General features: G+C 47.7%; 3 protein-coding genes and 1 pseudogene across 3 annotated transcripts; 3 read left to right on the top strand and 1 right to left on the bottom strand.

Annotated features, from left to right (window-relative positions):
- Positions 1–273: 273 nt before the first annotated feature.
- Positions 274–975, top strand: LOC136450831 (histone H3.2). The gene has a single exon (XM_066451462.1). The coding sequence runs from the start codon at positions 358–360 to the stop codon at positions 766–768; it is 411 nt and encodes a 136-aa protein (XP_066307559.1). The 5' UTR covers positions 274–357; the 3' UTR covers positions 769–975.
- Positions 976–2,081: 1,106 nt separating this feature from the next.
- LOC136450829 (VAMP-like protein YKT61) lies at positions 2,082–5,740 on the top strand. Its single transcript, XM_066451461.1, has 6 exons — positions 2,082–2,456; positions 2,852–2,949; positions 3,422–3,526; positions 4,040–4,105; positions 4,630–4,716; positions 5,662–5,740. Exons 1-6 carry the CDS (start codon positions 2,231–2,233, stop codon positions 5,710–5,712), a joined length of 633 nt encoding a protein of 210 aa, XP_066307558.1. The 5' UTR covers positions 2,082–2,230; the 3' UTR covers positions 5,713–5,740.
- A 1,399-nt stretch (positions 5,741–7,139) lies between these two features.
- LOC136450828 (fructose-1,6-bisphosphatase, cytosolic) lies at positions 7,140–10,024 on the top strand. Its single transcript, XM_066451460.1, has 11 exons — positions 7,140–7,543; positions 7,680–7,754; positions 7,845–7,906; positions 8,021–8,087; positions 8,494–8,607; positions 8,695–8,781; positions 8,879–8,949; positions 9,091–9,156; positions 9,285–9,371; positions 9,476–9,551; positions 9,666–10,024. The coding sequence occupies exons 1-11, from the start codon at positions 7,337–7,339 to the stop codon at positions 9,783–9,785; spliced, it is 1,032 nt and encodes a 343-aa protein (XP_066307557.1). The 5' UTR covers positions 7,140–7,336; the 3' UTR covers positions 9,786–10,024.
- Positions 10,003–11,413, bottom strand: LOC136450832 (soluble inorganic pyrophosphatase-like; annotated as a pseudogene).
- Between the last annotated feature and the right edge of the window lie 270 nt (positions 11,414–11,683).

Genomic DNA, 11,683 nt, shown 5'->3' with positions numbered 1-11,683 from the left:
ACCAATCACGATGCAGGAATTCCTCCCCACACCACACCACCCTTCTCTTCGTATTCCAGCCAATCAGAACGCAGGAACCTCCTTCCCACGGATCGCTCCGCCACGATCCGCGTGCACACCCGCAACCCAATCCAGGCCGTCCGTCCTCCTCCAATCCAACGCTCGAAACCCCATTTCCCTCCACGAAGCCCCGCCGCTGCCCCCAAAATTCCCCACTCTCCCGCCCACCCGTCCCCTATTTAATCACCCCGCCGTTCCCCACTCCATCCCACCAAGCAATCTCAAATCTCTCGAGCAATCCCCAGCAGAAGAATCCTCCCGTGAAACAAAGTCCTAGCCTCCCTCCCCACTACCGCAATGGCCCGCACGAAGCAGACGGCGAGGAAGTCCACCGGCGGCAAGGCGCCGAGGAAGCAGCTGGCGACGAAGGCGGCGCGCAAGTCTGCCCCGGCGACCGGCGGAGTGAAGAAGCCCCACCGCTTCCGCCCCGGCACCGTCGCGCTCCGTGAGATCCGCAAGTACCAGAAGAGCACGGAGCTGCTGATCCGCAAGCTGCCCTTCCAGCGCCTGGTGCGTGAGATCGCCCAAGACTTCAAGACCGACCTCCGCTTCCAGAGCTCCGCCGTCGCCGCGCTGCAGGAGGCGGCCGAGGCCTACCTCGTCGGGCTCTTCGAGGACACCAACCTCTGCGCCATCCACGCCAAGCGCGTCACCATCATGCCCAAAGACATCCAGCTCGCCCGCCGCATCCGTGGGGAGAGGGCCTAGAGCGTCGTCGCCGTGGAGTCGAAGTTGTAGTCGTTGGATCTATCATCCCTGTCAGTTCAGAAGGTGTAGAGATGTGCTGGGTTCTGTAGTTTGTTGGGTTCTCTGTTGAATCATGCAGTAGTTGGTTCACTGCTGTAATTTAACTATCAAGATGCAATGGCAATGAAGTCCGGTTGTCAGTTGCCAAATTTTTCCGTTTGCATCCTATTTGATTCCTGTGTGCAATGTATTTTATATTTTGTTGGATTAATTCGGAAGAATCTAGTAGTGGATCGACGTTTTTCTGCAACTTCCCATGGTCTTGTCGTCGGACTTATGGCTGAGCTCACACTCATCCTTCTGAACGCCTTCGAGCACGTGCGCCGCAAAGCTGGTGGACGTGACGATCTCAGCGAGGGGTACGTCGTCAAGGGTGTCCTGGTCCCCAGGGTCTGCGGAGGCAGGGCGTAGCCAGGGTGCTCCGTCGTGGGCTTCCGGAGCAGGCCGACCTGCAGATAACGTCGAAGACGGCGGGGCGACGAGCAGAAGCACGACGCCGCCACGCTGCGGAAGATCATGGCTCTAAGGAGCCCCTCGTCGGCCTCGTAAGAGCATGCCAAACACTGGCTTGAATCGTACGCACGCCGTGCTCTACTCTTAGCCATGACATCTTAATGGCGTCATATGCGCTCTTTTTCCCTTTAAAAATTAAAGAAGAAATGTTTTGAAAATACAAGTATACAAATATCAGCCAGCAGCTATCCTGAGCCGTCCATTCTTTAATATGGGGCCTAAGCGAAAGGAAGAGGGGAAGGGTAGCATAGTCTTTTCGCATTGGCTAATGACTCAGCGTCATTGTGGTTTGCGTGCGTGACGTGCCACGTGAGCAAAAATGATATTTTTAACAGCTTGTTTCTTTTTCTATTGTTAAAATCATATCGCGTTAGTAAGGGCCTGTTTAGTTCCCTCCCAAAATGCCAAATTTTTCAAGATTCTCCGTCACATCGAATCTTTGGACGCATGCATGAAGTATTAAATATAAATAAAAAATAAAACTAATTACACAGCTTAGACGAAATCCACGAGACAAATCTTTTAAACCTAATTAGACTATAATTGGACACTAATTATCAAATAACAACAAAAACTGCTACAGCGTCATTTTGCCAAAAATTTCGGATCTAAACCGGCCCTAAGAATGCTACACGAGGAGTCAGCATCCGTGATAGTGGTAAAAAAGTTAAATATCCCACATGACGTAGACAAGTTGGTTCTGGGCTGTCAAGCTGGGCCCACTGTCAGACTCATCTTCCTCTTCTGTGGGAATCGTCTTGTTCTCGTGCTAAGGTAGTGGGGTGCGACCGAATCCAACAGAAAAGGAAAGGGGCGCTTGCTTTCCTTGGCTGCGATCTCCGTCCATCCATCCTGCCGTTTCGGGGGGAAGCCAAGAGGTCGTGTGCGCGCAGATCTCTGCGTGGAGGGGATGAAGATTACGGCGCTCCTGGTGCTGAAGCCGTCGACCTCCGGAGCCGGGAGCTCCTCGTCCGGCGGCGAGTCGGGCCCGGAGGCGGTGGTGCTCGCGAACGCGACGGACGTCAGCCACTTCGGCTACTTCCAGCGCAGCGCCGCCCGCGAGTTCATCGTCTTCGTTGCCCGCACCGTCGCTCAGCGCACCCAGCCAGGCCAGCGGCAGTCCGTCCAGCACGAAGGTAACCTCCTCAGATCTGATCGGCTTTCGGATCCCATGAGGAGATCCGGGGTTCGTACTAAATTGTCCATGGGCAGCCTTCGGCTATAGATCCACTGGTGGTTTGATGGCCGTAGCAAGGAGTATTGAGATTGTTTGTGCTGCGTGTTTGGAAAGAAGTGCTGTCTGTTGATGCATCTAATGTTGCAATTGATCTTATTACTCAAGTTGTGTTTGTGCTGACTGTTCATCATCTGAAGAAAATTCGAGCAACGCCTGAACCATTTGCACTTGCATCTTGTAGTAGCTAGGCGATCAAAACATTATGGCTGACCCTGTTTGCTTTAGCGATTTGGAATACATTTTTGTTGTTGATTCCCGCATGCTGTTGTGACGGACAATCTCTTTTTATTTCAGAATACAAGGTCCACTCCCACAACAGAAATGGGCTTTGTGCGGTGGCGTTCATGGATGATCACTATCCTGTACGAAGTGCATTTTCTCTCCTGAATAAGGTACCAACAATTATTCCCGAAACTCCCATTTGCCTTTACTTTTGGTTTAAGTTCAGTTTACCAATTGTAAGCTGTAGTCAGCCACTTTTCATCCAGTTTTGTTTAAAGTTTGTTAATCTGAACAGTGTCTCGTAACATTGTTAGTATAAAAACAGGTGAGTTGTATGAATGGCGCTATTAGTTTGCTGCTTGTTAGCATACTACATACTCCGTAGTTACAGTTGCACTCAACACAACTACAATGTTCTGTGCATTGGTCACCGGCAATGTCAAAACTGTGTGTTCCTTGCTAGTTCCTTAATTTTCATTATTGGTTGAAAACTAATGGCAGCCGGCTTTAATTATCAAAATGCTGCGTTTCTTTTATGAGACTCAGTAACTTACTGAGCAGTCTTTATCTATTATCAAAATGCTGCACTTCTTTGTAGCCCCTTTATGAGATTCAGATGTTCATATGATGGATTTCATGAAGGTTCTTGATGAGTACCAGAAGGCTTTTGGGGACTCCTGGAAATCTGCTACTGCAGATGGAACTCAAGAGTGGGCTTTCCTGACAGATGCCTTGACAAAATTTCAGGTTCAAACCTTCATGTGAAACACAAGTACTTTCTGCCCATGTATTGATTGATCTAACCTTGTATAGATTATCACCATCTATTGTTGGTGCTAATAACTTTGGGTTGTTTTCTATGAAAAGGTCAGATAAATGGATTGAATTCCAATATTTTTGTTTCTGGTATCTTCATTGCAACGTGACGTGTTTGTTTTGGATGCCACAAGATTGTTTTGGGATTGTCTTATTTGACACTATATTGTATGAGTTGAATGTATAAATATCTGGTTGTTCCAGAGTCAAATCACTGTGATAAAGAGTTAGTTGTCCAGCTGGACTGCTCTGATGACTGCCCAGAAGGAACATGCTAATTTTTTTGAAGTAATATTATATCATGTGATACATCTTGTGATGCTTGTGGTTGAATGATATTGGTTATTGTTGTGTGGCTGATACTGGATTATGCCTGTATTCCTTTACACCCTATCTGCCCATAAGGAAGCATACATTACTCATGATATGTTCATCATTTTTTAGGACCCTGCGGAAGCTGACAAATTAATGAAAATCCAGAGGGACTTGGATGAAACAAAAATTATCCTTGTAAGTGTGATGTGATGCATTTAAATCTTTCATTGCTTACATATTTTCAGTTTTGCAGAATATGTCTCATGCACTAAGTACTGTTGGACTACTGTTCATTGCTATAACATAACATATACCTTTGAGTATTGTCTTTACAGAATATCCGCTTTAGCTGTACATTAGGCCTTCTTCTGCTGGCACTATATATATATAGATGAGCTTACATCCAAGCCACGGAGCATTAGGCCTTAGTCGCTTCATGCTTGTGCTGACACTTGATCTAGAATGTTTTAGATCTAAAGCCAAGAGTGTCTTCGGTAGTGGTTCAAACTGAACTTAGTTTCATTGAAATTGGGTAACATAGTTGAGTATGAACAGCTCTACATCTTGTAAATAAGAAATGCAAGCTTGCTCAAGCATGCGTGATGTTTCTTTTATGGCCTTATGTGCATACTTTAGTCTGTGTGAGCAAATCTTTGAATATATGCAAATCTGACAACAATTGCTAATTGTGGGTCCTTTATGCTTTAATATTTTAACAGCATAAAACTATTGAGAGTGTCCTTGCCAGAGGAGAGAGATTGGATAGCTTGGTTGAGAAAAGCTCTGATCTAAGTGCTGCTTCACAGGTAATCCTATGCTTTGCTATTTGCTGCTAATTTTCACTGTCATAAACGAAGTACTGAACAACTTACTTTACTAATTCACAAAAAAAAAGATACTCTTGTACATAGTGGTTCGTCAGGTGTACATACTCTGTTAGATGTATATTGCTGACTTCTCCAGGTAGCAATCATCATCTATGGGAGTTTTAGAAGAAAATTATCGACATGCCATCTTTTATGTCAGTCTTGGTATTCAGTAGTACCTCCTCCGTCCAAGTTTGATGAACTTATAAGGCCCAAAAAGGTTTTCAGAATTGATAAGTGTGTAATGCTCAGCAGCTGTACCCAGGTGCTAGCTTTACTCGGGTCATCAATGAGGCGCTATTCTCCTAGGCATCTAGCGTCCTATTGCATGCATACATGAGTTAAAATCCCATGCGCCGACGCTTGGGGTGTAGTAGTCCAATCCCATGCGTGAAGCAAGCATTTATGCATGCATGAGTCAGCGGATGACGGTGAGAATTTTCCTTCTCCCTGGTCTTGCTGCCGGCCCTAGGCCCCAGCAAATATTCTGATCATAGAATAGATGGACAGAGTGAGTTACTCTTAAGACATGCATCAGATAAATAAGCTGGCTTCCGGCACACTTCATTCACCCCGATCCTCACAACCATTCATGTCAGTCTAAAATCTCTAATTGAAGTGGCAGTGTTTGCCTGGAATATATTATGATCTCTCTATGGCTTTAGAGGAAGTGGAGTGTGGCTGATAGTCATAGGTTGTAATGTGGATTTCTTGAATAGCAATTCAGATTCCAGAGTAGTTGCAGTTTGCGGATATGCAGAGTATGCGACTTAGTCTTAAAAATTCTGAGTGCTCTTCAGCTTACTTTGTGTTTATAAGTATGCATTATGTCACAGTGTGTTCTTGTGTATTCACATTCTTGAGAAATGTTATTCTGTCTTTCAGATGTTCTACAAGCAGGCAAAGAAGACAAACTCATGCTGCACAATTCTTTAAACTTTGGCGCTTCAATCATGGTTGCAAGGTGGTTAATGCTGTTTTTTTGAGATCTTATTCCATCCATTCCAAATTATAAGATGTTTTGGGTTTTCTAGATACGTAGTTTTTACTATGTACTTAGATATACACTATGTCTAGATACATAGCAAAAGAAAAACCCAAAACGTATTAGAATCTGGAATAGAGGGAGTAATTATTATTAGGCCTTATCATCTCTTTTCATCTGATTAAATTCTCAGCTAGTTTTTCTATTCTCCTTTTTTTCAGAAACAAAAACGGTCGATATTGTGCTAATTTATTGTAAGTTAAGTCGCCCATGAAGCGTGGACACGTGGTTGCAAGGCTCGAGCTCAGTGCTGTTGGTCTCAGTTTGGAAGGCTATAATTTTCACCAAGACCTGCCAGAATTATACTGCTTTCTTGTGAGAATTCCTGCTCTCCAAACAGGCCATGGACTTTCATTCTTTAGTGATGAAACCTTGTAGCACCCACTAACACCATTTATTGTACTATATAAGGCTTGCCTCAAACCGCAGAAATGACCCATATTGTTAAATTCTCAAAGTTTGCTGGAGCACATTTGATGTCCACAGCATATGTCACATTCTTAAACAACTCTACCAAGTTTGGTGCACGCTTGTACTTGTTTCACTCGCACTTAGCTGATCTTGCTACTTGCGATTACCTGGCCATAAGGACACTGTTAAATCGCCGACATGGTTTTGTTCCCTCTGGAATCTTCCATGCTGATCACTCTTGCTCGAACCTGTGTTGTTAGGCTCACAAACTACGAAGTACTTCCTAACCGTCTCGGCAGGAGACGAAATGCAAAAGCGAATCGGTACGTGGACGCAATTGTAAAGCAGGTCCCCGGAAATTCTAAAAAAAAAGCAGGTCCCCGGATGGACCGGAACCGGGCTAGCGTGCAGGTGAAGCGTCCAATCGGCAGGATGCCGTCGCGGCCCAGCCGTGCCACTCACTTGAAGTTGGACCAGGGAACCGCAGGCATACTGCACGCGTAAGGGCCAGGCCATTAGGCAGGTAATTGGGTAATTGGTGACCGCCCCCCCGCTGGCCGGCTGCCCTGCCCATCAGACGAGCTGCCATTCTGCCCAGTGACAAACACCAGACCATCGGAGCCGTCTCGCTTTCAGGCCGTTGCTAACGCCCTGCTTGGTCCCTATCCTAACCCCCCCTGCCCGCGTTGGGGCCTCGCTCTCGTCTCTTATGGCAATGGTCCTTGATAAGCCATGGCTGAAAGTACCGTGGGTTGATTTATTAGAAAAAAAATATTATTTATTAATTTGAAAAAATACAGTTTATACGTCCTGCCGCGCGCTACGTACGCCACCGCACCACCACCAGAAGCGCTCGACGCGGGTGGCCCAGCCAGCCGCAGCGGATAGAGGGATAGGCCTTGGCGCCGATTCCGTTGGAGGTCCGCAACCCTTGCCTCCCAGCCTCACTTCTACTAGTAGATATATACCATGCGCGCGGGAGCAGCAGCTGGTTCTTCGTGCCCGCGCGCTCTGCACTGCGTGATCACCACTGGGTAGCTAGCTAGCCGAAGTGCCAGCAGGGAGCGAGGGCGCGCGCGGCCGGGGCGGCGAAGCGAAGGCGAGATGGACCACGCGGCGGACGCGCACCGGACGGACCTGATGACCATCACGCGGCACGTGCTGAACGAGCAGAGCCGGAACCCCGAGTCCCGCGGCGACTTCACCATCCTGCTCTCCCACATCGTCCTCGGCTGCAAGTTCGTCGCCTCCGCCGTCAACAAGGCCGGACTCGCCCAGCTCATTGGGCTCGCCGGCGAGACCAACGTGCAGGCAAGTGCATGCGCCGGCCCGGCCGCCGGCTTATTCTCACGACCGTCTACCTAGCTAGATCGCTCGCAGTCGCAGTTTTTTATTCAGAGAGATTGATCGAGATGTGACGATGCCTTGGTTGTTCGACGTGCGACAGGGAGAGGAGCAGAAGAAGCTGGATGTCCTGTCCAACGAGGTGTTCGTCAAGGCCCTCGTCAGCAGCGGTCGCACCGTACGAAATCCTTCTTGTCCATTTGCGATTGTCCGTTTGAGTTCCGAGTGTTTTGCTTTCTGATGACTCGGCGCCGGTGTACGCATGCAGTGCGTCCTTGTGTCCGAGGAGGACGAGGAAGCAACGTTCGTGGACCCTAAGCTACGCGGAAAGTGAGCAGACTGAACTTGACCTGCCTATACGTACGCTCTTCTTGCTTGCTACCTTGGTGACATGAATGTTTTCTGATGAAATGTATGTATGCATCGCTTTTCTATAAATTAAAGGTATTGTGTTTGCTTTGATCCCCTCGACGGCTCCTCCAACATCGACTGTGGCGTCTCCATCGGAACGGTATGAACACAAGAAATCTCTGGGTCCTTTTATGGAACGTTGAATTTCGTTACAAAAATGTCAGGACAGCGACATCAAAAGCAAGACTTAAGCAAATGAACAGTTCCTTTGTTACCCTTTATAAAAAAAAACAGTTCCTTTGTTACCTAGTTTTCTAGATTTATTTATGGGTCTGAAATAACTGGAAATTTAAGCTGACAGCACAACAACGTGCTTTCTGCGTTTAACTTAATTTGTCATCGCGACTTGACCATTCACAAATTTTGTAAAAAACTGCGCCTTTGTCAATCTTTTTTGAGTTTTTCCATGTCTGTTCTTTAGTGTGTGTGTGTGTGTGTGTTTAATTCAGCAGGTTTCATGTTTCTTTACATGAGTTTCCTCCAAGAAAATTCTTTTTCTTCTGTAGATCTTCGGGATTTACATTATCAAGGACAAGGACAATGTCACTCTGGACGACGTACTGCAACCTGGCAAGGACATGCTTGCCGCCGGATACTGCATGTATGGCAGTTCTTGCACGGTAATCAGTTCTTCGAGCCCATCTTCTCTGAAGACAATCATCTGTAATGTCCCATTTGAATTGACATGTGCAACTAATCTGATGCAGCTTGTTCTGAGCACTGGAAGTGGTGTCAATGGCTTCACACTTGATCCTTCACTTGGCGAGTTCATACTAACTCATCCAGACATCAAGGTTATTTTTTAGCTTCAGTCCTTTTTCTTCTTCAATTGTTCAGGCAAACAGAATACTGATTACTATCAGTCTACCACTCATCTCTCTCTTTGTGCAGATACCTAAGAAGGGGAAGATTTATTCAGTCAATGAAGGGAACGCCAAAAATTGGGACGTGCCTGTTGCAAAGTAGGTCTCATTTGTGTTCATAGTGCTTCCTTACTTCATCATTATCTAAAAAAATAGTGCTTCCTTGCTTGCTTAAGAACGCCCTGCCTCTTTTTTTTTTTGAAACGAAGCTCCAGCTATAGCTTACACCATAAATCACAGGTTTGTGGAGAAGTGCAAATACCCCAAAGATGGTTCGCCACCAAAATCTTTGAGATACATTGGAAGGTGAGTCGATCTTTCAGTAATCAAGACTTTCACCAGTAAAATGAATGTATAGGCCCTTTACATGACGTAGGATGGTAGTTTATACAGATACTAAAACACACGTTGCTGTTGATGGTTTACTTTTACAGTATGGTTGCTGATGTGCACCGTACCTTGCTATATGGAGGTATATTTTTGTACCCTGCTGACCAGAAGAGCCCAAATGGAAAGCTCCGGTAAGCTGACGCCTACTCTCATTTGGCATCCGTTACATCCAGTCTCCAGTTGCATATACACTCGTAACACTCCTGAACCTGACTCGATTGGTTTGGTTTGGCAGTGTCCTGTATGAAGTTTTCCCCATGTCATTCCTAATGGAGCAGGCTGGAGGTCAGTCCTTCACAGGCAAAGAACGGGTAGGATTTGGGCCTCTCTATTTTTCTATAGAAAAAAAAGCATTTCTGCTCCCTTGTTATAGAACTGCCTGTTCAGTACCTGCGGTGAAACATGTTGATACATTGGAACTGCAGGCTCTTGATCTGGTCCCAACCAAGATCCACGAGAGATCCCCGATATTCCTCGGCAGCTACGACGACGTGGAGGAAATCAAAGCATTGTTCGCCGAGCAGGCAAAGTCAAGCTCAGCTTGATCGGGGAACCCAAATGAGGTTCCTGGCTCTGCTGTGACCTGATTCAGAGTTTCAGACATTTCTTTCCTTGGTGTCGTCGTAAGTTTGTAACATTCAGTGTAATATATAGTATGGAGGCCCGGAACAGCTTCACAAGCGACTAAGGGCCTCCGTAAAAGTTACATACTCATATACATGCATGCACATATGCATCTCTAGCACCTAAAAGCTTTGTGTTATTACCAACCTAAGCATACTCATAGTTTGCTTCGAGTTATCCATACACGCTAAGTACTGGTGGAGAAGAAGCGCCCAGGTGTCATAAATGATGAAACTACTGCCGCAGGCTCTGCAAAATGTATTGTGCATAGAGATCCCTGCAAAAATGTGATCATGTCATAGATTGTTCGATACTTTGAAGACAGAGGAAAGTCCATGCTATGTGAGGCCTGAAAATGCTCTAGTTTGGACACTAACATGGAGTACTGGATGGCATCGCGGGCAGCGCTCGCAGGTTGCACCTCGTTGACGGCAACCTCCTTGTTCTCGTTCTTCTTATCTGAACATTTGTTTTGAGAGAGCCATGGATTCAGCAACAGAAAGACTGAAATCTGTAAACAGAAGCAAGCTGAAGACTGGCAGCTTACAGTCCTCGAAGAACCTTCGGATCTCTTGGACGCGATGAGGCGAGAGCTCGTTGAGATCATTGTAGTGGCGGTACTCGGGATCATCGGTGCAGACAGCTATGATCTTGTCGTCCTTCTCTCCCTATCCCGACAACTCGATGTCTCGACAATAGACCATGAGACCAATCGTATCTCTCACCTAGAAGGCTAGAACTGACTGGTACAAAGATGCAGGATTTGATGTGCCATGAATAGATGGTACCTGGTCAATCATAGGCATGAGGCCGATTGCTCTGGCTCGGAGGAAGCAGCCAGGAAGAACTGGTTCCTGCAAGTGAGGATCTCAAGCGGTCGCATCTTCAGCTAGTACCAGGCTTCTCTTGAAACGACAACTTGGCACTGGTTGTGGACTTGTGGTTGGTTAGTCAAGGACTCCAGGACACTGAAAACACCTCTGAAAACAGAACGCGGTGGTACTGGTTGTGGAAAGAAGATGAAGTCCCACGGGCACGGGAGGGGAGAGATTTCTCACCGATGTCGAGGTCATGCCATGGGTGCGCGGCCACGGACCTCCGCGACAGGAACGAGAGGATCCTCTCGTTCAGCCGGGGCGCGGGGCGGCTCGCCCCATCGTCCCCGGCGTGACCGTCCGCCTCGCTCATTTTGTCTGCCACCCTGCTCGCCTGTTCGGCTCGGCACGGTCTGCTGCCCCCGCTCCAGGCCCAAGCCGCAGCGTGCAGGTGGATCTTGCGTAATCCCGTGGCGTGCTGCCGTGCTCGTCTTGCCCGACCGGCCGCGCGTGCCCGAGATATATGGGGCTCGGTAGGGACTGGCGCGCGGCGTTGGCTCCCACGGCGCACCGCTTCTCGCGACTTCTTTCGGGCTTCATCGACGCGACGCCTATGAGGCTATGACCCCCCCACGGCACGCTCCAAGTTTCCAGCCGGTGGGTGGGGCATAATCGAGTCTCTCTTTCCACGGTGACGATTCTCCAGTCGCCCTCGTCACGGCCGAAACTTCGAGCGCTCAGGTACGGGACGCTGCCTGTCAGTACACATTGGCCTTGCAGCCACCGCGGCGCGATGGAGCTGCGTCGATGCTCCTACACGGGGTACACTAGCAGTGCTACTTGAAAATAAATAAATGTTCTCCTGAGGCGCTGAAAGAAAAACCAGAGGGTTGTATACTTGTATTGTCGCGAAACCCGCGATGGCCACGATTCAGGTCCAGGTGTCTGAATGCGCCGCCAGTACGAAACTCTGGGCAACAGCAGCGTTTCGATGAACCGCAAGA

The sequence above is a fragment of the Miscanthus floridulus genome, chromosome 5, assembly GCF_019320115.1.
Source record: "Miscanthus floridulus cultivar M001 chromosome 5, ASM1932011v1, whole genome shotgun sequence".
Taxonomy (NCBI): domain Eukaryota; kingdom Viridiplantae; phylum Streptophyta; class Magnoliopsida; order Poales; family Poaceae; genus Miscanthus; species Miscanthus floridulus.
Note: the sequence above shows the minus strand (reverse complement) of the source record. Positions and strands in the feature narration are given on the sequence as shown.